The sequence below is a fragment of the Carettochelys insculpta genome, chromosome 2, assembly GCF_033958435.1.
Source record: "Carettochelys insculpta isolate YL-2023 chromosome 2, ASM3395843v1, whole genome shotgun sequence".
NCBI classification, from domain to species: domain Eukaryota; kingdom Metazoa; phylum Chordata; order Testudines; family Carettochelyidae; genus Carettochelys; species Carettochelys insculpta.
In genome coordinates this window covers 249,977,330-250,004,092 of record NC_134138.1, presented here as the reverse complement: position 1 = coordinate 250,004,092, position 26,763 = coordinate 249,977,330, and the positions used below count along the sequence as shown (strand labels likewise).

General features: G+C 40.4%; 1 protein-coding gene across 21 annotated transcripts in view; it reads right to left on the bottom strand.

The window, feature by feature from the left end:
• The window catches only part of SVIL (supervillin), a 226,131-nt gene that overhangs the window by 76,089 nt on the left and 123,279 nt on the right, over positions 1 to 26,763 (bottom strand). For 10 of the 21 annotated variants that reach the window (XM_074984945.1, XM_074984944.1, XM_074984946.1 and 7 more), the window contains 11 exons: positions 19,820 to 19,877; positions 19,538 to 19,689; positions 18,260 to 18,938; positions 13,271 to 13,354; positions 9,415 to 10,338; positions 8,917 to 9,087; positions 8,306 to 8,340; positions 3,775 to 3,836; positions 2,598 to 2,737; positions 1,804 to 1,899; positions 474 to 726 (listed from right to left, as the gene is read on the bottom strand). In XM_074984945.1, coding sequence (XP_074841046.1) covers positions 474 to 726; positions 1,804 to 1,899; positions 2,598 to 2,737; positions 3,775 to 3,836; positions 8,306 to 8,340; positions 8,917 to 9,087; positions 9,415 to 10,338; positions 13,271 to 13,354; positions 18,260 to 18,938; positions 19,538 to 19,689; positions 19,820 to 19,827 — 2,604 coding nt within the window. In that variant the 5' untranslated portion in view covers positions 19,828 to 19,877. The remainder of the gene's footprint in view (positions 1 to 473; positions 727 to 1,803; positions 1,900 to 2,597; positions 2,738 to 3,774; positions 3,837 to 8,305; positions 8,341 to 8,916; positions 9,088 to 9,414; positions 10,339 to 13,270; positions 13,355 to 18,259; positions 18,939 to 19,537; positions 19,690 to 19,819; positions 19,878 to 26,763) is intronic. The other 11 variants (XM_074984939.1, XM_074984954.1, XM_074984947.1 and 8 more) reach the window with 8 other exon arrangements.

Sequence of the window (26,763 nt, the reverse complement as noted above, 5' to 3'; positions counted from 1 at the left end):
CTACGTCTACACTAGCCCCAAACTTCGAAATAACCATGTAAATGGCCATTTTGAAGTTTACTAATGAAGTGCTGAAATACATATTCAGTGCCTCATTAGCACGTGGGTGGCCGCAGCACTTCGAAATTGACGCAGCTCGCCGCTGCGCGGTTCGTCCTGACGGGGTTCCTTTTCGAAAGGCCCCCGGCTACTTCGAAGTCCCCTTATTCCCATCTGCTCATAGGAATAAGGAGACTGAAGTAGGCAGGGTCCTTTCGGAAAGGAGCCCCATCGGGATGAGCCGCATGGCGGCGAGTCGCGTCAATTTCGAAGTGCCGTGGCTGCCTGAATGCTAATGAGGTGCTGAATATGTATTTCAGTGCTTCATTAGTAAACTTCGAAATGGCCATTTCGAAGTTTGGGGCTAGTGTAGACACGGCCATTGAAATGGAGTTTAGTTTGTTTTATGGTAAAAAGCATAAATCTGGAAGTACCTGCTCAACCTCTCCAAGTGTTACAGGCTGTGTTTGGTAACGAGCATTCATTCTCCTGTGCCTAATGTCCCCTCTGCTCCGTGTAGAGATGGTCTTTGATACTGGTTGAGCCAATTTGTTAAACAAAGCCATCTTTTCTGCTAAACTTAGTGTAGAGGAGTCTGGCTCAGCAGATTGGTCTTGCTCAACTGCACCCTTGGCTTCTCTGATCTCTTCTTTAGCTAAAATCTTTTGGTGGGCTGATGCTTGTAAGCTGAAAAGGAGTTGAAATAAAAATTAGTTTTAAAAACTCGTCCTTGGGATTTACGGTTTAATATTTTAACTTGATATGAAACCAATAGAACTGCACACAAAGCATCACAGCAAATATAAAACAGAAGCTTCAATGGTTACACAGTGTGTAAAACACTGGCATCACACCATTTTGATTAAACAACTGCACACTTAAAAAAATTAATTTCTGCACAGACTTATTTGCTTGGGCTAAAACATCCTGTTTAAAGGTAACACAACAGCTGTGGTTTATACTTCAAGATTATAGGTTACCATTATAGGAATAGAAAGGGCTGAAGTTTGTGTGCACTCAAAGTTTGAGCTGGAAAATACCTTTAGAATTCTGCTTTGGTCATTTTGAATGGTGTTATGTATAGTAATTTTGAAATCCATTGCAGCACTTTAATGGCAATTTGATCAATGCCAACAGCATTATAGGTTTATGTTTGTTCACACAGGCATATTTGTACTTTTCTCTATATACTTCATTTCACTGAATCTAGTTACAGGTCAAAGTTTTAAAGTGCTTTGATATTTAGTAATTATTGTACAATTAATTCCATAAATATAATTTGCTGTATTTACCTATAACAAAAAAAAAAAAAAAATCTGTGAACCAAGAGTAATTATACTGAACAGGAATTTGAGTTTATTCCTATAGATGGTGCAATTTCTTATTCTTCCATTAAGTCTGCAAGCTAAAAATTTTATTGAGAAAGACAAATACGGATGTACTATGTGTAACTTTGGTATTTCCATTTTAAATACAATACACTTTCTTAAAAAATTAAAAAGCTAGAAGGGATTTTGCTAAGGTTTCAACATGGAAGCTTGCGTCTTCCATATAGGAAACATGTATCTTCTCGAACAATTAGATAACTGTGGTTAAAATGGTCAAAGGCTAAACAAGCAGAAAGATTTAACGTTTTATCATGCAGACAGCTAAACAAAGTTCACATGTATCTTTAAAAGGCATTCAAGTATTGTAAAATGCATCTGCTATCCAGGATTCTTGTGCTCCATAAAACATGCAGGTTCTCCCCCTCCCCCCCAGTACCTGGTAGCTTGTACAGTGCTCTTAACTACAGTGGAACTAGGTATTCTTGTCACTACAGTGTGGGCATTCACAGTACATGAAGCAGGGGTAGGTTCACTTTAAAAAGAATTGCCAAGGAAGGGAAAATTCACAAGGAGAGAGAAGAAAAAAGCATTAAGAAAAGCATTTGATTAAGTGTTAACAGAAAAGACAAAAACATCAAACAGCAATGTTTTACTACCCAAGTTCTCTGCTATGTACTTCTGCAAAATAATGCCGATGACTAATACCTTAAGACAGCTGCTCTAAGTTTGCTGCTTTCTCACAAGATAAACCAATTTTTAAAATTCTAGTAATTAGCGACATGCATGTAATTTTTTTTTCCTGACAACTGGCTTGCTCTTGAGTTTTGCACATGGGTTACAGGATCCGTGAACGGAGAGGGTAAGAAATTTATTTTTTAAACATGCATGTGAGATCTGAGTTTGAAGGTCTTCTCCAACACAAATATGTTGCATCACATTACGTGGCCCTCTTCAAGGCAGAGATCTGTTTCACCTGGGTTCCAAATCAATGTTGTAACTATGTTCTCTGCTCGATTATATTACTTCACGTGGCTTTCCCAAATTATAGTTCATGCATTTGACCCTACTCTCCATCCCCTGCCCCTAAAAGCAATCTCTATGCAGCCATTCTCCACGTCTCATGGAAGTTGGCACCTTAACTATTTGCCTGACTACCAAGCTGTAAATGCCACAGATATGAAATTTAATTTCCGAGTTAGTGCCAAGTCTAAACATGTTAGTGGAACTTACGTAGCTGCAATGACCACCTCTTCAGTAGTAACTGGTTGGGTGTGTGACCTGTCCTGCATACGCCGCAGTCGTCTCTCTACTGCTGAATTTCTTGAACGTGGTTTAGGAATATTTTTTCCTTCAAATGATTTTTCCATTTCCTAGCATCAGATACATTCAGAATCAATTACCAAAATGATGAGAAATCAGTGAAACAAATGTTTGTTTAGCTTTCCTTGATACAAGGTGTCAAGGTTTTTGGAAGAATGTCTCTGAACTGGTAGTGAGAGATATTATGGACAACCAGCACCACAGAGATTAAAATACAGCATACACACCCACACCAACACAGTACAAGCTTTGTTATCCCACCTGCATGTGGAAAGGGGGTTACTGGTTAATCAAATATGCCGATTATTCTAGCTTATTCACCAAATACAAAATTATTTAAGAAATGAAATAAACTTCACACTACATCTTAGTAGTGCTATAATTTACTGCTCCTCTACTGCCACAGGGCCATCAAACAAATGTAACTTGGAAAATGATGCCAGATAGCTATCAAAATTTTTCTGGTCAACAGAAGGTGGAATTGTATTACCATCTATGGCAGATGCCAGTTAATAAATCTTTGTTATCCATAAAAATTGAAGTATACATACATACATGCGCTATTTTCTCTTGCTAATCTCCAGATTATGTATAGTACTCTGAAAATTATGTAAACAATATGTCTAGCACTCATGGGAGAACAGGGAATATTTATTCAACCTTTACTGAGGTAGAGGTGCTAATGTAGTTACAGATTAAGCATACTAAGATTATACAGGTTGCACCTCTCTAGTCCAGCATCTCTTGGGACCTGACTGGTACAGAACGAGAGAATTTGCTGGACTCCGGGAAGTCAACATTGGCTAGCATTACCAACACTTCCATTGCTTAGCGGACTCTTGGAAGACAATTAGGGGTAAATTACAGCTAAACAACAGCACAGAACACAGAGCCAGAACTGGTGGCTGTAAACGAACTTTATGGGACCATGGGAAACTTGGCCACACCCATGGTAAGTTGTGACCCAGATAACTAAAATCATGCAGGATCACAGATATTGCCAGATGAGAGTGTGCAGGAGCAGAGGGGTACAACCGTTATCAAGATCATTGACTTTTCCCTCATGCGAAAATATTCTGATATTTACCCTGAAAAGCAGCCTCTTTGCAGCAACACTCAGCTTGGCTCGTTCATCCAGTTTTTCTTCATCTACAGAAATCAAACATGACATAGCAGGAACTTGAAATGTTATACTCAAGAGGTCAGTTTTTCAGAGATCAAGTCCAGAAATCCTTGTAACTTAAAAAAAAAAAAGCTAATTTACTAGCAGGAGAATGACAAACAGTAAAAGTAACAGCATGTTAGTGTCTGTTTAGCTAAGCAAAAGTAATGTGTCAATTAATATTCATGGAGTAATGTAAAATTGACTTTTAAAATCAGAATCACTTAGGTGCCAGATATCACCACATGATTTAAGAGCTGAAAATTATTTTTCTTCTGTACACTTACTTCATTTACTAGCATTAATTTGATATGTTATTCCAATAAGCATATAAAATAAAAATAAAAATTATACTGGCTCACATGGAGTCTGTATTGAGCCCTGGACCTGCAGCAGGAGAATATTGCTAGACAGAGAACCCAGTAACATTTTCAGGCTCAATATCTCATTTCACTGTGATCGAGAAACAATTGTTTTATAGCACTATGTAGTGAATGACAGTGAAAATAAAGAAGGATCAGAGTCTAAAATAGGGAAGTAAGTTAAAATCAATTAGGGTAGAAGTCTAAGTCACCAGGGCCTGATGAAATGCATCTCAGAATAATCAAAGAGCTGACAGAGGAGATATGTGAGCCATTAATGGTTATCTTTGAAAAGTCATGGAAGATGGGAGTGTGTCCAGAAGAACAGAAAATGCCAAAATATAGAACCAACCAATTAAAGGGAAATAAACACAACCTGTAGCCAGAAAATGAAGCAAATAATAAAGCAAATATCTAAAAAATAATGTGATAAGTAGCAATCACCATGGATTTGTGAAGAATAAATCACATCAAACCAACCCAGTAGCCTTCTTTCACAAATCAAGCCAGGTGGATTGGGGGAGAGGGGAAGGGTGGCAGATGAGGTATATCTTGACTTTAATAAGTCTTTTCATACCGTCTCAAAGAACCTTCTCATAAGCAAACTAGGGGAAATATAACCTAGATTGAGGGCCTATAAAGTGGATGTGTAACTGACTGGATATCCATTTCCCAGAGCGTAGTTACTAATAGTTCACAGTCATGATGGAAGGGTATAATAAGCAGTATCCTGCAGGGCTCAGTTCCGTTCAGTGTCTAGCCAGGATTTACCAGAGCACACTTAGAGAGTTCACTTATAAAGTCTGTGGATGATGCCAAGCTGGCATGGATTTCAATTTTTTTGGAGCACAGAATTAATATTTAAAATGATATGGACAAACTGAAGAAATGCTCTGAAATACCTTAAGAGACAAATGCAAAGTACTTTACCTTGGGAACAAACAGTTGGACACATACAAAATGGGAAAATAACTGTCTAGGAAGGAGTACTGTGGAAAGGGATCTGGGGGTCACAGTGGACCACAAGCTAAATAGGAGCTAACAATGTTACACTGTTCCAAAAACAAAAGCAAACATTTTGGGATATATTAACAGAAGTGTTATGTAAGACATCAGGTGTAATTTTTTCACTCTACTCCATGCTGACAGGCCTCAGCTGAAGTAGTGTGTCCAGTTCTGGACGCCATGTTTCAGGAAAGATGCGAACAAACAGAGAAGAGCAATTAAAAAAAAACAAAAAAAAACGATGCAAGGTCTAGAAATCATGACCTATGAGGGAAGACTGAAAGAACCAGGTTTGTTTAGTCTGGAAAAGAGAAAAAAACAGAGGGGACATAACAGCTTTCAAGCACCTAAAAATGCTGTCACAAGGAGAAGGGAGAAAAATTATTCTCCATAGCTCCTGATGATAGGACAAGAACTTTGTGTCTACACGTGCCCCTTGCTTTCAAAAGGGGCATGTTAATCAGTGGGTTCAAAAGACGCTAATGAGGCACTGCAATGAATATGCAGTGCCTCATTAGCATAATGGCAGCCGCAGCGATTCGAAAGTGAGGCTTTTCGAATTGCGCGCTGCCACCCATGGAGAAGGGACCTTCCAAAAGGACCTCCCCACCAGTTTTCAAAAGCCCTTCTTCCTGTCACCAGAAAACTGGTGGGGGGGGGGTCCTTTTGGAAGGTCCTGGCTCCACAGGCGGCAGTGTGCGATTCAAAAAGCCGCATTTTCGAATGGCCCCGGCCGCCATTATGTTAATGAGGTGCTGCATATTCATTGCAGCGCCTCATTAGCATCTTTCGAACCTGCTCATTAACACACCCCTTTCGAAAGGGAGGGGCACGTGTAGACCCAGCCATAGTGATGGGCTTAAATTTCAGCAAGGGAGGTTTATACTGGACATTACTGAAAATCTTCCTAACTATCAAGGGTGGTTAAACACTGAAATAAATTGCCTAGGGAGATTCCAAAATCTCAAATCATTGGAGATTTTTAAAAGTGCGTACGAAAAAACACCCATCAGTGATGTTCTAGGTAATACTTCATTATGCCATGAGTGCTGAAGTCTAGACCGCAGAATCTCTCACAGCCTCTTCTAGTCCTATGACTCTAGGAATACCACTGCATAACCTGTTCCATGTCAGACCGTACAGCTAAGACATTCTGGTTACTATTGTGCTTCCTGCTTCAAAAAGTTTCAGCTGGTATTCTTAGAAGACACCATTTTCCATCTGCAGAGCTGAAAACTTGTGCTATACACATTTTGAAGGCTGCTGGGAACACCAGCTTTCAGATAGCGTAAGACACTGGTCAGTGATCCACAGGGTTAGTGCTCCAGCCTCAGCTTTGGAACAGTCTCCAGGAGCAGCCCCTTCACTGTGCTAAATGCCCTAAGGATCTCTCTCTTCCTCCAGCATCAGCTGCATGGCTTCACCTTCTCATGAGACTAAACCACGGGGCCATCAATGCTCCCGCTTCACACCATGAGCTCTGTTCAGCAAGTCCAGCTGAGACCAATCCCTGATGGAGACCTGTACAGTCTTCATGGATTAATGCACCTCATCAGAAATTTACCATGACAACACAGCATAAGCGCCAGAAGAGTAGGGTTTATTTGTTAACTGGAGCACAGCATGGGAGGTCCTTGGGGACAGCACAGAGAAATGAAGCGGAGGGGGAAGAACTTGGGGTGCTGCCACTGTCCCCAGCAAAATTTCACAGCTCCTTTTGGTCGGAAACTAGGAAATGGGAGCTAAGAGATTTTGCTGGGGTCAGAGGCAGGACGCAAAACCAGCCAATGGGAGCTGAGAGATTTTGCTGGGGGCAGGGACAGCACTGGAAGCATACTTCCTCCCCCCGCACCATTCCCCCAGCATGCAGAGACGCATGAAAGACAAGTGGGCTGGGGCTGCTGGCAGTGCTGCTTGCCAGGAGGTGGTTAGGTAAGCGCCTCGTGGCCAGAGTCTGCTTCCTGGCACTGCATCCTCTCCTTTTCAGACCACGCACTTGCTCCTGTGTCCTTCTCACACACCCCCTCCTGGATCCTGTACTGCAATCTCTTGCCCCAGGGTCACAATCCTCTGCTTCACCAAATTCCCTCTCAGACCCCACACCCTCTCCTGCAACCCAGTCTCCTACCCTGAGCTCCCTTCTGCACCCAGCCTCCCATCCCAGACCTTGCAACACCTCCATAGAATAATGCTGCCCCTGACCACTTACTATATTCTTGGACAGCCCCTGCCTTCCTCCCTGCCCTCACCATCAACAATTATCGTCCACCTCTGCTCTAATCCTTTGATTTCAAGCTGGGGAAATGCTGTTCAGCCTCTTTAAGGAGAGGGAGAAAGTCTGTATTCCTCTGGATCATTGATTGCTTGGTCTCAATGCCTGGTCAACTGGACTTCCCATTGTCTTCTCAAATGCTCCACTATTATGGGCTTAGGGCCCAGCCAGTCAGGTGCCACTGAACACCTGCCATTAACATTAGCCTCCCCCAAAAAGCAAACAGATATTTGCTACCCTGGGTAATAGCACAGCATATAGGGGAAACTGACACATGAACAATACTAAAAAAAATTAGTGACTTTTGGCCATTTGCCATATTAGCCATGAGATTAGCTTCTGAACTTGTCTCAGAACAGAAGTATGTGTACAGGGGCACAGATATTAGCAAAATGGTAGCCAAGATTCTCCCACTTTAAGATTCAGTATCTTGCAACTTGCCTGGGGAGAAAGTTTTGTTAGACCAGTACCAGAGTCTCCATTAGGAATAAATCTTTTCCAAAATCACTGGTTTGAGGGTTTTTATTTGTATTACCTCACCTGTACCCTTGGTCAGATACAACTGGATTACATAAAGAAAAACGTAGTTTGGTCCAATCCTTTTTTGTAACAGAACGCACATTAGGAAACTGCAGATAGATCTTTCTGAGATCAATGCTGAATGGCAAATCAGCCCTTCTAAATAAAGCTCAAGGAAGAGCAGCACTGGGAGTATATTTTAGTTATTCTTATTTGTATTGACAAATCCTCCCTTTAAAAAAAAAATAAGTTCACAGTTACAGAAGAGGAAATGGGGGATGTAGAGGCAGAAACTTACCCTCAGCCACTGGCACTTCTGGACTCATGGCGGATCTAGGTTTTTATTAAAGAAAAAAATAAAAAAAAAAAATCAGCAAATAAACTCAGCTGGAAAGAAAATCAAATCTTACATCTAAATTGTCAGATGGGATATTGAGCACCTTATCAGTAAAATCATGGATGCTTTCAGCATTTCAATAATTTTTACCTATAACAACCTCTTATGAAGCAGAAAAGTGAGCAATTCCAGCCAAATTCAAATCCAGTGAAGAAAAATTATTTGAAGTACAACTCATAGAAGATCATAGTTTAAGATTTTCTGCCAGTTCCTTTAACACAACATAGAGTTTGGTTTATTTTTAAAAAAGACCTAACTTATTATACACACACAGTCAAGTGTTCTTATTGAGAACCAATCATGTAAAATCCTATTTTTAAAGGAATGAAACTGTCAGGTGTTAGAAATAAAATATCTCTAACATTAAAACCAAGGTGACTATTTTGACTTGTATGGTAAAAAGAAAAAACACTTTGTAGAATAATTTTTCTAACATTAATGGGGGAAAATTCTCTACTTAAAAACTTATATTTTCCTGGATCAGAACACTACATAGTCTTACACATGCCTACCTATCTGTTTCCTTTCGTTCTGCTGAAGTTATTGGTTGAGTTCTAAATCTCTCAGAAGTTTTCCTACTTTCACCAGGAGAAAAATAGCGCCTTGGCCTCCGCGACCCTCTCTCACGTTCAGTATTGGCAGACAAATCAGTGCCTGACGTTGACATCTCAAATTGAGACTCACTTTTAATCATATGACAGAAAGTGCAAAGAAAAGAAAGTAGAAGAGAAAAGTAAAGAAAAGATATAGACATTCAATCAGAACAGTCCACTAAAGATCACTCTGCATGCTCCTACAGTAACATGCACAGAAGTTTAGCAACATTCCAGCTACCCAACATCATAACACAGTAGCAAGCAGAAGCAGATTCAGGCTGACTCAGCCTCCCATACACACTGATGAGAGCTAAGCTGCGTGTTTTAATGCACAACACTACTGATGTTGAGTTTTATTTGGTCATTTTGCCACGGGCGTGCAAGTGTCACACAAAAATATCTCTGAAATGTCACCTCAGTTCAGTTTTCTTGTGGGCATGGACAGTTTCCAGAAAGGCATTACGGAGTTGAGCAACAGAGACTTTGGTGTCAACCATGCCAATCTCACCACTGGGCACGTTTGCTTCAACACTCTGAAAGGCCATCTCCTTTTTCGTAACCAATTCCTTACTTTTTAAAGCCTCCAGCTTAGGAGTACTGGTATCATCAGATATTGAGCGAGTCAGGAGTTTATGCTTCATCACTGACAGTTCCTGAGTGTCACCTTTTGTCTTAGCAGCATGGGATATGGATCCACTTTGTATATACATCATGGTCTCACTCCTTTCAGTACTCTCACGAGTCTTAAACTGGGGTCCAGGCTCTGGGTTCTTAGTGCACTCTAGCACATTCTGAAGCTCTGAGGAGCTAGCTTTTGGCTTGCTTATAAAAGCTGAGGAAACTGCAGCCTTATCAAATTCACTTGCTCTAAAATGGTCTTCATTGCTCTTCCCTTGCCGGAGAACCTCAGGTGGCAAAAGTGGTTTTCTGCTTTTGAAAGACAGTTCTGTCCCCAAAGGATATTCATCAGGCTTTGAGCCATAATTCTGAAGTAGGGTACTTTTTTCCTTTTCCAATGTAATGGCTGTAGGGGACTTTGTCAGGACGCTGGCATTTTCTGGTCCTAAGAGGCTGCTAATTGAAATATTTTCTGGGTCTTCTGTTGCCATCAGTTTGGCAGCATGAACACCACCGGCAGGCTGAAAATATCCATGCACTGGTTGGCGGACTGAACTGAGTGTCTGGTTGGCAACCCTATCAAAGGAAGAAGTTTCTGACTGAAGAGGCATGTAATCAACTGGCACTGGATGAGATTTTTTCTGAGATACCGTGTCTGTGACAAGTTCAGGGCTTCCATGAGCACTTTCCTCTTTCACCAGTTTCTCTCTAACTTTTACTCTTTAAGAAAGAAAAAGGATTAAAGCTGTGAACAGCAATAACTAGTGTTGGGAAAACATGCATCAATTGTGGGAACATAGAACAACATCATATAATAAAACAAAATAAAAAGATAAGCATCTAAGTATTTTAAGGATATACTTTAACAATCTCCCAGTCTTAAAATCATGGTCATATCACCAGGATTCAGGACGTTTTAAATTATTTCAAGTCACTTAGTAGAGCTGTGATATTTCAGAAGGAACACAGCAAAAGAATCACATTTCAGCACAGTTCTATTAATCACAATTACAGTCCTCTGTCAAACATTATATATTTCCATATTTTTTCTTAACAGAGAACTAGGACTTGCTTTCTAAAGAAGAGTTTTTTGAAGAGCATCATTAATGTGAAATTCTAACTTCCTTTTGCTAGCTTTATAGATAAAGTGCCAACATACTGATCCTTGCTCACTCAAACAAATTTGGTGAACATTTTGGTATTGCATCGCATCCCACAAAAACACTTAGGAGAATATATTTCATAGACAAACTCCATGTGTGCTTCAGAAATGGGAGCATTTCAGATACTTCACACAACTTTATCCGGATAGATAAAAATCAAATAAATGTTACGGAACGTCTTGAAAAATGTTGGCTGAAAACGAAAACCTGTTATGGCTGGCATCCTTTGTGGGCTCGCAGAAAAAATTTACATTGTATGAACATTTAAGAAAATGTTCACCATATCCTAAGCTGTTAAATTTCTGATAATGCACTGAAACTTTTCCTATCTTGGTTTATTTGCTAGTACAATAAACCCTTGAGTTACATGGGAGTCATGTTCCTCCAACCCCTGCGTAATGCAAATGTTCACACAAATTGGGTGGGGGGAGAGGTGGTGGAAACCAGGCTGTCACTTGGTTCCCAGCTCCCCTCTGTTTGCAGACCTGGGAAACTGAGCAGCCCTCCAGTGGCTGGTCAGTTTCCTGGCTGCTTCTCCCTGCCTCCCCCCAGCAGTGCAGGTGTCAGATCGACAGCCACGGGGCTGGGAGAAAGCATGGAGAAAGGGCTGCAGAGCAGCATCAAGTTGTGCTTAATTTGCATTAAAGCAAGTTATGTATACATTAAAGCAACTTGAACCTGCATATTTTGAGGGTTTACTATAATTCTGTTCAATGTCTCTGAGGTACCTGCAAAAACACAAGCAATATTCTGTCTCTGGGTGCCTGCCGCTGGATAGGGATGTTAATGGTTAACCAGGAGTTTACTGGTTACAAGTAACTGGTATAGGCTGTTCCAGCCTGCCTGAAGCCAGAGACTGGGGCTGCTCAACTCAACAGGAGCTTCTCTGCTTGTGGTGGGCCGGGAACCAGGGCTACTCCAATCACCCACTGTTAACTGGTTAATCCATGAAACTGGATTTTGCATTCCTACTGCTGGCTTCTACTGACAGGAGCTGAGCATAAGCACCTAACGGCAGCATGTCCTGCATGTAATCGCATGATGTAAACACACATCTCGCATAATTTTAAGAGCCACAAGTTCACTGTCTGTGAGACAGCTCAACAACGTTCTATACAAATTAAAAATTAAAATAAATTGAAATTTATTTTCCCACCTGCACCATGCAAAGGCTAATCAGTAAGATGTTTTACCAGCTATGGTTGGGGAAAACTCTTGTATAGTACCAAGTCAACTATTTATTGGCAATGAAATATTCTAACCTCCAAGCAAGCGCAATTCAAGGCTTGCTACCGATAAACTTCTCCTACTTGAACAATTCATTTTACATAAAAACCAAGATTTTTAAAATATACACTAACACTTTTGGGCACTAGAATGATCCATTATACCCCCAACCACCTGAAGCATCGCTCTTTCCAGCTGCTAAGTATTTTATAACACTTTTGAGGATTGGTCCACTATAAAAAAATCAAGCACCCACTCCGATTTATTTCAAAACATGAGAAGAGTGCTTATTCTCAATGCTTAAAAATGCTTTTTTAGAGTATTATGCATCTGCCCACTAACCAGAACAATCACTGGTGAGGTTTTCGGAATTAGATAACTAGGATATGCCCACTTTGTTCATTGTTTAGTGACAGGGCAGTATCAACACAGCCTTATTGCTTCAAAAAAAAAAAAAAAAAGTCAGTGTGTGTGAATGCTGCCCTTCTGCATGCAAAGTACTACTGAGGGGGGTTATACTTTGTTGGCAGGAAAGCACTCCTGTGAACAAAGCAGCATGCACACTTTCATTTGCCATGGCAAAACTTCGTCTTTTTTTCAAAGCATTTGTGAACAACAAAAGTTTTGTCGAGCAAGTGCAAGTGTAGGTATACCTGTCATTTAATCAAGAGTCTGAAATGCAATGAAGAGTCCTCCCTGGAACGCATCCTTCCCATTGTGAACTCTTTTGATGTTCCATCAAACTGGAGAATATTTGGGTTGTTTTCCCCCCCACCCCCCCACAGCGACTTAATTCTCACTCCTCCTCCCCGATTCCATCTTTGTGGGGGAGGGGGGGAACTCGTATTTTCAGTCACACATCCTGTATCCAGGGCATAAATCATTTTGTACTACAAAAAAAATCTGTTGGCTTGTAGCATGCAATGGGGGAAAATGGTTAACAACAGGCTAGAGATAAGATAAGAAGTTACAGAAATTAGCCAGTCAGGATCACAATAGCTGTGAAGAAACATTAGAAGTATGTCTAGTTCTTCATGAAAACATCCATTAGTAATAAGTGACAAAAAAGCAGATGCTCCAGAAACAAGTTTCAGCAGCAGTTTATTGAATAGAAATAGTATTTTCCAATTCACTGCTGTTGATGGATGGAAAAAGACAAATGTTAAATGAGTAGTCTCAGAGAGGCAAGGAGAAATAAGAAGAGAAGGGAAGTCAGTTAGATATAATCCAATTATTAGCCACACAGCTACACTCTAGGATACCTGGAGGGCCAGCTGATAAGTGAAGGTGTGTCCCCTTCTGAATCTTTCTGAAGAAACCATTCAGGTTTTGCTTTCCCTGTACTACTATAGAAAACAAAACTTCAGATAACTTTCTCGTAAGACATCAACACATGCACACTCAGCCCCTCCCCCTTAAACTTAAAACTGTTTTCAAAATTTCTCAATTTAAGGTCTTTGTTTATGAAGGACTAGCACTGCACACTTCTCACTTGAACGAACTTGCATGGTTGTTCAGGAAATAAATAAGCTTTGCACACAAAAGAATTTGTAAGAACAGCCATACTGGGTCAGACCAAAGGTACATCTAACTAGCCTAATATTCTGTCTTCTGACAGTAGCCAATGTCAGGTGCTTCAAAGGAAATAAACAGAACAAATGATCATCAAATGATCCTTCCCTTTTGCAAACACACAGAGCCTTAAATCTTTTGCCAAGATGTATACCTTACCACGCCCAACTAAGTCATCATTAGCAAGCTACACGAAACAATTTTATTTTACACCCTCGTTTGCCATTTTACGTAAGTTACATGAACAGAAGCACTATAATGTACATAGGATTAGTGGTATGACTACTTTTCTATCTGCTGTCTAAAGAGCCTAAAGGTTACCAAAAGATCATTAGACTCAAAACACAACAGATAACATGGCATTTAACAAAGCTAGGCCTACGAAATTCCTGCATAGAGAGAGCAAACATCAGAAACCCCCTCCTCAGGTAGCAACATCCCATAGTTCCAGGAGTTTGGATCCAGAAACTCCCAGACCACAGGCTACAAATGTCCTTCATGAAACAACCGATATATCATTGCACTCTTTTATGGATGCATTCAGTATCTGTAATATCCACAACCATGAAGAGAACCACTGTCACAGAAAATTACATCAAATAAAACTTCATTCTTGTCTAAAAACATATGTACAAAATGTCATGTAAAGGTATAATGGGCCAGATTCTGTTCAGTTACACTGATTTGAATCTAGAGCAGCTCTTTACAATTTAGTAAAGCCATTTTAGATTTACATGCTGCTTTGGCAAAACAATCTTTATTTAACTGAAAAGAATTTAGAATAAGCCTTAAACTCATTAAACTGTCTTATTCTGCCTTCCTATAAGGGTTAGATGGAAGATCTCAGGGAAATTACATGTAGGTAACATAGCTAAATCTGCCTATTCATAATGTTCAGTCTGAAATCCCAACTACAATTATGATTTTTGCCAAGGCTGAGACCATAAAGATCAGGAGTACTTAATTGGTTAAAAAGATTACACTGGCAGAAATGGAAGAAGGAAGTAATCAGCAGGCTGGGAGGCTGGCTGACACACAGCTGGAGAGGCAGAAATTGGAACAGGAGAGCAGAGAGAGAGTTAGCTGGGCTCAGTGGAAACTACAGTTAGGTGTAACTAATACCTATGTATGCAGGTCTTTACCATTTTTACCCTGTGCTCAGTACCTTTGGAGGAATGTCAAAATAATGCCCATTTTGAAGACGCTGTGCGAGTCACTGCAAGAGTGCAGTTCCAGGCTCCAGAAGGGAAACTGATATAGATGCTAACATTGAATTGGGCCTGTCTTGTTAATGAGGCTACAGCCCAGAGATCCAGTCAGTGGTTAGACCGCTTGGCTGCATCCAGAGTTGTAGGACCTCAGGGCTGTCACTTACAGGGTGAACTCAACAGGGAGGGAAGGGGGCTGAAATGCTGTTTGCCTAGTAACTGACACACACATTCAACATAGGCAACTTACTAGAACAATAGAGAAAATGACAGGAAGTGATCAGCAGTCTTAAAGAAGAGGCATAAAAGGATTAAAGTGGAACGGGCCCAGGAACCTAGACAGTTAGGGTACATTCATACACAGCAATTAAATACCTGCCGCTGCCTGGGTCTGCTGACTTGCCACGGAGACGTTTGGACTTGGGAGGAAGACTGAGCTCTGAGACTCCATGAGGCATGGCGGTCCCAGAGCTTGGGCTTCAGCCCAGGCCCAAATATCTACACCACAATTTTTAACTTCACAGCTTGAGTTAGCTGACTTGAGCCCGACATAGCCATGCTGCTGGTCTTCTATTCTGTTATACAGGTTGAACCTCTCCAATATGCAACTCTCACCCGGCAATATTCGTAATCTGGCATTATTTTAGCTAGCCGGATGTCAGCTCATCATGGGTGTGGCCAAGTTTCCTGTGGTCCCATAAAGTTTGTTTACGACCAACAGTCCTGGCTCTTAGTGTTTCTGTGCTGTTATTTAGCCGTAATTTACCCCAAATGTCCATAGATAATTTGCCTTTTATGGACAGAAGTCTTCTACTCTCAAATGGTCTCGAAGACCATTATGCTGTTTTACTAGGAACATAAACATGGTGTTTCCATTAACCCATGGTGGTGGGAAAGTCCAAACAATTTGTTCTTGTACAAGGAAGAAAGGGTGTGTCTACACAATGAATTCACTTTGAAGTAGCTACCAGAGTCTACACACATTTTCCCTTAGTTTGAAGTTAACTTCTCCCAACTTGAAGTCCTTATTCCATTCCCAGGAATGGAGTAATGCCCTACTTTGAAGTTAAACTTCAAAATAGGGTGTGTGTAGCTGCTCAACTTTGAAGTTATTTTTGTAGTGTAGACAGAGTCAAAAATTTCTAAAAGCATCTCCTCATGGATGTACAAACTTGGGATGATTAATGTGGTTTATTACGGGGGAGAACAAGAACCTCAAATTGAAGTAGACAGGACTGGTTTTTGAAGAGGGCCAAGTCTAATCTCTTTGCCTTTTTTAAGGCTAGAATTTGGTCTACTCCTTTAGCTTTAGAGATTTATAAACCAGAGAAGGAAGAGCCCTGAGGGTTCATACTTTAATTGTTCCTACCCATAATAGGATTAATCAGGACTGATTTATCTTTAGATTAATTGAATGAAGCTTGAGATAAAAGTGCACAGTGTTTAGTTGAGACTCTGTTGGACTCGACTCCCAGAAACATATCATTTTAGGGGAAGAGCCAGCCTAAGCCCACAGTGCAGTGATATACATGCAAGTAACTGCAGCATAACAACACAGTCCTGGTCTTGGGAGCTCTCTCCTGATCACTCCTCTAGATAAGCCATCTTCCTCTCAGACATTTAAGTGGTGTGTCCAAAGACAGCTGTATGCAGATGTCTACATAAAAAGGAAGCCATCTTCAAAATTGATTTTTCAAGGCACTAAAATATTGGAAGTGCAATCATCAGTCCTGTTGTACATGTCATATTGCAATGAAAAGGGGAAATAAGTACATCGTACACGTTTACTGAACACAAATAATACACAGCTGACTGCATCCATATACTGGTGGGAAAAGGTGAACCCCAAGGAGATATTCAACCTACAGGGTATTTGCTCTTGATGGGGAAAGGGTACAGGAAAGAGATTTCTCTTACACTAATGCAAAGTGCACCAATACCATAAAGGGGTGAACTTAGGATTCACTTAAGGACTTTCAGGAGTTTTCCTTCCTTCCTCTGAATGTAATACTTCATTAATTATATGATCTACTAAATCAAAGTAACAATGTTAATATCTTTCCCCATTGCTAGTTAAAGTTTACACAAACCTCACAAGAACAGTTCCACTTACATTACAGCCACATCTACACTACAGTGATGTTTCAAAAGATGACCTTCCCGAAGATCTTCTTTCAAAAGGAGTACATCCACACATAAAAAAGCAGATTGGAAGATGGATCCACTCTTTCGATAAAGTGTGTCCATGCAGCCGCCACTCTTTCAAAAGAACGGGCCAGGGATACAAAAATCTGGCGCCATGAGGATTGCTCTTTCAAAGAAAAGAGCTCATCATCATGTGTCTACACAGGCTTTTTTCCCCCTGAAAGAAGCTGTTGAAAGGAGGTGCTCTTCCTGATTCGGGAAGAGAAGAGTGCTTCCAAAGGAAAAACCTCAGTCTTTTGCTTTCACATCAAAAGAGCACATTTTATATGTGGATTTGCCAGGTGTTTTCGAAAAAAGGCCCGATTTTTTGAAAGAACTTACTAGCAGAGATGCAGCCTTGTTCATTTACATTGTTCTGAAGCGGTCAGTAAGATTTCGCTCTGCTGGGTAATCTTGACAACAGCTTACTGTCCATTTTTCAGATGGCATGTTGTCAAACTACTGTTTCAAGATGATATCTCCATTTCAGCTTGTTTCCTTACAGCCTGTGATATAGTCCCCTACATGAACCTTCAGGGGACCAAATAACTAAAAGATGCATTTTTTTTTATGGGAAGAAGTTGTCCGAAGATGAAGTATCACTTACATAAGGAGGACAGAGTGGAAAAGGTTACATCAAGTATTCTGGATCGCAACATCGCAAAAAGGGTCCTCTATATAATTTAAAGGACTACCAACAGAACCAGAATTTGCTTAAATTCCACAGCACTAATTTTTTTACAATGGCCAGACAATTCTTTTCGGCCAACCCAACATACATTTTACTTTACTGGCTTTCATTTGTCGTCTATGGAAACAAGCTAATTCAATTTAATACTGGAAAAATACTCCAAAAATAGAAAAATACAGAAAATTTGTTTTTACTAAGAGAGATAAAATATTTAAGTTGAAAGTGTTTTCTAAATCAGTGAATTAAAAATTTCAAACTATAGAAAATGTAGTACTTCAACCATCCCCAGTCTTAAATTATCTTTTTCTGTAGAATTTGTTTACATAAATGGACTATCTTGCTACAGTAGCTTGAAGCTAATAAATATTCAGCAAATACACAGACTTGTAAAACCTTATTGTGTGTAAGCATAGCAATGCAGTTTTACAAGATACAATGAGTATCTAAATACAAAAGCCAGAACTCAGCTCAAGGCACACAGGGTATTAGCACCAGCGGAGATTTTGTTTATTCAGATGCATCATCTGTAAGTCTTGCCTGTATTCTAGAGATTTTTATAAAGGTTAGAGCATACCAATATAAAAAAGCATGCTTACCCTTGTCTGGTGTCACTGTAGAAGGGCTGGTCATTGTGTGAATGACTAGGTGAAACTGGCTGCTTTGGTGAGGAAAGGGATACCCTGCAAGTTTGCTTTGGGGATATTGGCACTTCCTTAAAGGAGGATTCTTGCCCAGAATACGAAAAGGCTGCAGAACCACCCACTTCAGAGGACAAGTTCTGAGCCTGTCCAGCAGCACTAACATCCTGTGATCTTTTGTTATCCAAGTTTGAAAGCTCCTTTCTTTCTGGAATGCTGTCTTTTTCATTGAAGAAGTGTTCCTTGGATTCAGAAGTAGCACTCCATGACTCCTTGTTCTCGGGCCGGGACAAGTATAGGGAACTATACGCCTTGCCTTCATCTTCCTGCTTGTCGTTTTTTACTTCCTTTTTATCGCCAATGTCAGGATCTTTTCTTGGCCTAGTATATCTGGATAAATATTCAGATTCTGCCTCAGAGTCTAAAGGCACTCCATATTTTTCTGCTAGCTGGCGTCTTCTCTCTGCCTTATACCTAGCTATTCTTTCTGCCTTTGACTCAAGTCCCTGGCTATCCATGGCTCCTGTGCTATACGGAAGCTCTGAATTTGCTCCTGAAGGTTCTGCTCGATACTTGGATGACCTAGGTTGTTTTTCTACAGAAGAACCTGAAATTTCCTCTTCTTCATTTGATCTTCCTACAAAGAGTAGGAATGTAGAATTAAGAGCAGTTTAGCAGCTTGGCCTAGATTCACACTTTATTAAAAAAAATATTGAAAACTGTGTGGCGTATCACACCTGATATTCAGTAAATAAACAGGCTTCAAACATACATAGTGTTGCTTATTCTTTTTAGTTCTTACGTGGTTTTGCAATTCAAAAATTGAACTACTAAAACTGTTTAATGCTACTCCCATGAACTATTCTAAAATAGCCTTCTACTCCCTGGTCCAACATCTCCAAAATACAAAGAAATGAACAAGAAACATGCAATAAGTGCTCCTGGGTATTGAGCATGTATTTATCCTTACAAAAGGAAGCCAAGATTCTTCTATTAACTTCCAGATTTTAAAAATACACCCAATACCTCTTTCCAAAATGGTGAGAAAAAACAGAAATTCTATATAAAAATAAATCAAATCCAGACAGAAAACTAAAAAAGCAATTTAAAAGCATCTTGTGACAGTGTTCTCTCTCAGAATCTAAACATTAAGGCAGATAAGTGTATCTGCTACTGCATGCCATACAACATAGCAAGAATGTCAGTTCAAGATGCATATATAAACATATTTCTTACCAAAATGAGGACTATATGGATCAGTTGCACGCATATATCTTGGAGTATCTTCTTCTAGTAAACGGTGGGTAACTAATCCTGGACAGTTTTGTAGGAGGATGGGCTGTGTATCATTTTCAATTCCCTCTAAGCGTCTAGCAATCCTCTCTTTCCTGCAAAAGATGGAAGAAAAAGTAAAAATGATAGTTAAGAATTTTGTAATACTATTATTTTATGATCTCCTCTAAAAACTATTACTAAATTATTTGCATTTTTCAGCAGCTAGACATAAGGCTGTTTTACCTTTTCATTTCCAAAATATTCTGCTTGTTTGGTTCAAAGAGTTTTCTTAATTCTGAAACTAAAAAGAAAAAAGAAAGAAACAAATGATGCAGTGTACCTTTCATAAATTACGAATGCTCAGGAATCATAGTGGGATCTCTGAGAGTTTGTCTTAAGAATCAGACCAACAGTAAAAAAGCAGTCCAGTAGCACTTTAAAGACTAACAAAATTATTTATTAGGTGGTGAGCTTTTGTGGGACAGACTCACTTCTTCAGACCATAGCCATACCTGAGTCTGTTCTGGTATGGCTACGGTCTGAAGAAGTGGGTCCGTCCTACGAAAGCTCACCTAATACATTATTTTGTTGGTCTTTAAAATGCTACTGGACTGCTTTTTTGTTTTGATAGAATATAGACTAACATGGATCTCTCTCTGTTACTAGACCAACAGTGATGGCCCTAGAAAAGTAGTGTTCAACATAACCAGTCACCAGTAGGCAAACTTATCCAATTTATGTTTCTCACTTACTAACCTTAAAACAGATTTTGCACATACTGCGGTAAATACCAGTGAGTCTTCTAAAAATTTATCTAGACTAAGTTAAAACAAGGTATTTTTCTATTGTGTTAAAATACAATTTACCCTGTCTATACTAGTGTTTTGAAACGTTAGCTGGTTGAACTGCAATTAAGGTGACATCACAACCAGCTAATATGCTAATACATGTTGTTCTGTTTACACTAGTATTTTTATTATTAACTAAATGTATTTATTGGCTAATAAAGTTTTAACAAACATACCAAGTCAACCCCTTTAATACTAATCAAGGCAAGCCCTACAAGTTCTGATGCCTTGTGGTCAAAACCACAGTCCTTTTTACTGTTTTCCAGAGTTAACTCCTGTACTCTGACAATGGGCCTGTCTGATTGGACTTGTTTTTTTCCTCTTTTGATACACACTACTGATAATGGGCCATTTCCACCTTGCTAAATAGGCCTTGTCAGCTCTGTTCCTCCCTTTTACTGGACCCCCACTCTTTAAATACCCCTCTGGAACCTGCCCCCATTCATACATCTGATGCAGTGGGTCTTTGATCATGAAAGTTTATGCTCCAAAATATCTACTAGTCTATAAGGTGCCACAGAACTTCTGGTTGTTCCTGTATTCTGGTTATTTTCATAGTATGTTGGTTATTTTCTGCTTAGATAATTTCCCCCTGTACTTTTAACTTTATAAATATTTCTTTATTATCCTAAGATGTTTAATAGTGTTAACTGCTGTTAAGACATCTATCACATTTCATCTTCTGTCATTTCGCTAACATTTCTGTGACAGGTAAAATAATCCCTACATATAGGGCTTGTCTACACTACCACCTTCCTTTGAAGGAAGGATGGTAACTAGGGTGTTCGGAGTTTACTAATGAAGTACTGCCGTGCATAGGCCGCACTTCATTAAGCAAATTCCCCCCTGTGGCAACTTCGAAGTACCGGCGGGTGAGCTGCGGCTAGACACATGCTGGTACTTCCAAGTTGCCAAGGGAGTGTGGGGGGAGAATTTGCTTAATGAAGTGCTGCCTATGCATGGCAGCATTTCATTAGTAAACTCCCAACACCCTAATTACCATCCTTCCTTTGAAGGAAGGTGGTAGTGTGGACAAGCCCATACAGTTTCAGTTGACATTTGTAAACCTCTTTGAACCAAAAGATGCTATATTAATAAGTGTGGCACAATTCCTTTTCACTAGGTAACAAACCCCATGTATCCTACCACAGGGGCTAAGGAGTAAGATGCTAGAAGCCTCTTCTCTTTTAAAATAGTATATGACTAAAAGCTGAGTCACTATGCAGATCTGACTGGGTTTTAATACTATTCTCTATTGGTTTAGAGCAGCTTGAACTTGCCTTTGCTATTTAAAAGACTAGCTGATTCTTTATGTAAAGTTTAGGGTTGCGTTTTACCTGAAACCATACTTTAATTCTTTTCACATGACTTTTGTTTAGGTGCTGCATTTGCATTCTATAAATGCAGAGACTGATGTATTGTAGAGATGAGGTCTGGGTACTAACACGGCAGTGTCAGCCTAGGCTCTTACCCACAGCAAGTATAAATCAACCAATCAACATAAAAACCAAACGTTCAGTATATAAAGGACAAGATTAACTATATTGTAAAGTACCTGCTTCCAGGATAAATGTCCCACCCCCCGCCCCAGACACCTTGATCCAGCCTGCTGAGACACTGAGGGGATGCCAACTGAATCCAGCCTGCAAGAGGAGGTCGCCAACCCTGTCCCTCCTGCAGTGCAGACTTCTAAGGCTCCCCATACTGCCCGTAGGCAGTTGAGGAGCCTACATGCAGGTGAGATGGCCTGAGGGAGCAACACCACCACAAGTGCTAGAGCCACTTCTGCACTTCCAACTAGGAGACAGGGGGGAAAAGCAGGAGCCTTTCCCTGCGTGAGTCCTCATCCCCACAGAGGTAATCCAGAAGGCAGGCAGCAAGAGGAGGCAGGAGCCCTTCCCTGCCTGGGTAGCTGCTTTCTGCAGCCCCCTGAGGAATGGGAGGGAAGGAGAAGGGAGCTCCTGCACCTGCTCCCACCCAGACCCCCTACCCGCTGCCAGTTCTTGGACACTTCTCCTGCCCAGACAACCCATGTCTAGATCGACTCAATCCCCAGCCCCTTCCCAGTAGGAACCCCCTCCTTAAACTCATTTTTGGCCCCAAGCTAGAACTTAGGGGAGCCCAAAAAATCGACTAGCCCAGGTCTCCTGGACTAGGCTGTGGGGATGACATGTGAGGAGAACAAGGTGCGTCTTTTTTTCCTGCTTCTCAGTCGGGGACCACCTCAGGGAAGGGTTTATTTATCTATTTATTTATTTTAATATTTTTTGCTGCTCACTTGTGTGGCCGATTTTTCTGTGGGTCAGTGGCACCGGACCCCCAAAAGGTCCCTTCCCATTCTTTGCTTTAATGGCCTAGTGAACATAATGTGTGCTAAAATGCCACATGAAACAAGCCACACTCCAGTGACCAGCAAGGTCCAGTTCGTTTTCAACAGTGACTGACAACGGAGCTAACAAAATAGTTCTGGAGGTACAGATAATGCTACCTTAAAGTACAATATGTAAGTGGCTGCTGCAGTACAGGACCTTTAAAAATAATGGAAGGAGGGAGGAGTAAAATTAAAAGTAAGGTGGGGGGGGGGGGGAAAAAAGCCTGGAGCAGCCACTTAAATGTCTCACCTAGTCTCCTACCTAGTTAATCAGGACTGAAGAAATTAAGTGTTGTTAACTAGTATTTTGCTTAAATAAAAGGCATCACCACAGACATTAGCTAACATAAAGGCTAATCCTGCAGATTGCTCCTTCTTCAAATTTATTTAGGACTTTTGCATTTTATTAATTGGTTATACCCATACCACATCATTTCAAGCTGGTCACCCCCAGGCACAATTTTACATCCAATTAAAAGGAGCAATGAAATGATTACACAGAGACTCCCTGGAAAATTCTTCTGTTCTATAAAGGGTAGAGAGCTTTCACGTTGCTATCTAACCATCTTACCCTCAATTGCTGATGGATTTACCAACAGACAAGACCAGCCAACAGCTATTTTTGATTAGTTTTACAAAGATGTCAAAAAGACAACTTCATAAAATAAAGTCTCTTTTTAAAAAAAAAAAGTTAGCAATTTAACTACACTATAAATCATATTTATACTTTAGGCTGCAGTTCTAAGTAGTGCCTCAGATCCTTGTAGCATCACTCTAACACTTTCCCAAACTAGATGGAAACAAAAATAGTACAAGCCTACTCTATACTGCGTTGCATTTTTCCACACACTCAAGGTTCGAAAAGGCAAGTTCAGGTATGCAGATCAACACCTGAATAGCACTTTCCCAATAAAGATTTCCAATTACGCACATACTCTCACTCGCTATTTGGGAAATATTTAAAAATAGGCAAGTAATCTGCTACTGCTGTATTATTTGCTGGAGCTCACATTTTTCATCCAAAGCTCTTACAAGCTTATGAAATTGCATTTCTTTCTTTAGTATGGTCCACAATTGTGTGTGTGCTGAAGCCAATGCCATGCCTGTTCTCCGATTGGCTGCTCTGTGACCAAACACAGTTATACCATCTCACACAGACACCCTTGTCAGGTTTGGGGGAGAACATCGCTTTAAACCAATTAGTAAGTCGGCAGTGGTGAAGAGTCTCAGAGGGGTAGCTATGTTGGTCTGTAGCTTCACAAACAAGGAGTGCTGTGGCACCTCAGAAACCAACAAAATGATTTGGCCATGAGCTTTCATAAGTAAAATGTCTGAGGAAGTGGGTTTTACCCATGATAGCTTGTGACCTAATAAATTTGTTAGTCTCAAAGGAGCCATGGGGCTGCTCGTTATTTCAGTAGTGGTGGGGAACATATCCCTGCATAACTCTTAACATGTACAACATTTGGAAAGGAGGAAACAGAGAAATATCTGCAAAATGTACAAGGTTTAAGTTACAGTGAAATTTCCATCTGTAGTTTTGGCATAAAACACAAAACAGGTGCTGGTGGCTGTGTTGTAGTTAAGTGGGACAGCCATTAGGCCCACAAGAGCAGCTCAAGCTTTTGACATGAAAACCTATTTTAGAATGTTGGTTATGATACCAAATGGCTTATCCTCTGTTGAAGATTCTCTGAAATTGTCTTTGTTTCGATAGCTATTGATCTTCCAAACAGTAATTTACCTTGTGATACCAAACTGGCTACTTCAGCAGATGCAGCATTCACCTTCCAAGTCAGCCACATGTCATTCAAGGACAAAAGGTAACAGGCCAAATAACGTTTTTAAAAAAAATCTTATTGGATGCTTTTAGAGAATTCTGAGAAATTCTGGTAGGAACGAAGCTTCCAGCTAATATAACAGCACCTTTATGTCTTGGCTACAAATCTATTAGATATGAGAGAGGGTTCAATCATATAAAATGTAAAGTCACATGACATTTTTACAGCTCTATTTTAAGAGCAAAAATAATTAAACCTTTCACAATTCCCTCACAGATGATGGGCATATGGAGTTTTCCAGTCATAACCGGAAATCAAAATTCACCACCAGAGCACCACTCCTCACTGACTATTAATTTAGGTCATAATGTAACCCTAATCACACATTTTGAAGAAAATCCAATAAACTAATGTTTTCAGTTTTATGATGGTCTACAGGTTTCTTTAGAAAACTCCATATTCAGACTATGTAAGGGACACGTGCTGGCCCACTTATGGACAACAGGGTAGCACATGTATCAGAGTCTAATTCCTACCAAAGACCTTTTAATTACAGGTAGTATAAAAGACTCCACACTTGACTTTTAGAGCCTTAAATGAATTTGCTGAGCTGGTGGTTAAAACTCCTCCCCCCACCACATTTTTTATTAGAAAGTTAAACAAATCTAACAGTGGGAAGTCAGTAATACCTAAAGCTAGGTCCCTACCACGCCCCTCCCGCCCCGACCCCGCTTCCCCAAAAAAGCTTAGTACTAAATAGTTTCTCTGTAAATTAAAGTTGGTGGTAGCTGAGCCCTAGTGCAAACTTGGTGGTTAGTGAGAATGGAACCTCACGACGCCATTGTTACAACATCACTTTTTAAGATAAAAAGGCATTTAATCTACATACTTTAGATCAGAAAAATCACACTTGGGCTGGAAGGTTAAGCAGTTTAAGTAGAAGGCAGTTGCAGGCAACGTGTTTAAAAGAAAGGCCCTTTGACTCCAAGCTGGTTTCCTTCCAAAACCAGAACACAATCTGCTAAATTTCCAAGCATGCTGTCAAGCCCATTCTTATTTCCTTAGAGAAAGGGTGACCATCCGTACCACATTTGGCAGGAGAGCCACGTATTTGGGACACGAAAAAGGCGTCCCTACTTATTTTTAAAAGGGACTAATTGTCCCGTATTTGGGCCCTCCTGTGCTGCTGGCTGGAGAGCAGGTAGGTCACTTCCCTGAGCCTCCGGGAAGGAGGAGCACCAGGGGGGCTGCTGCTTCCCCAGGGCTCCTGGGGAGGGCCAGCAGCTGCCGCCTCCTTTCCAGCTCCCCAGGGCTTGGTGGAGCTGGGAGGAGCCTCCCCTCCCTATCCCCCGTCCCATATTTGGGACAGGGAGATATGGTTGCCCTATTTAGGGACTAAAGATTAAGATCTAGCATACAGAGAGGCTGTTGTGGGGAGGGTATTGACTGCTAAAGCTCAGTGGTATTATGGATAGCTTATATCTTATATTTGAGGAAAAAGTTGTTCTATTGTGTTACATACTTTTTGCAAAAAATGCCCAGTTCAGTAAATGTGAGCTTTCCTCCACACATCAAAAACTGCATATTGACTTTTACTTCACAAGGGTAACTACAGGAAACTCAGGATTGGCTATGTTATTTGCTAGAATGGAACACTGCTTCCCAATGTAATATGTATTGCTGCGAAACATATGCATGAAGGAACACAGGTAACAAACGAGTCTTCCCCACTGTCTTGTCTGACCATGGCAAATGTTACTATTTTTACAAAGAGGGATGAATGTTACATACCAACATCTGGAGTGCAATATTATGCCTCTGGATTCTTGCTACATATTATTTTCAAGTCCATAATTGACTTGATGAAGTTAGCCTTTTTCTGTTCAAGGGCTATGTGTGAGCAGGTAGAAATTTATATTTATCTGTATTGTTTCCTAGTTTCTTCCCCAGTAAACTGCGTTGGGGGTCACAAGCCACATGGCATTTTTACTGCTCCTTAATTGATTAAGTAACTTGCGATGAGGACAGAAGAATATTCAAATCTCTTTGGGAGAATGGTTAAAGGAGGAGGAAATTTGACCACTTCCCATGCTAGAAGCATGGGCATTACCCTAAGAATGTTGCCTTTGGCAATTAGGCTTAGATGGCGTTTACTGGGCAGTTTCAAAGGTTAGGTTTACTTTTTCC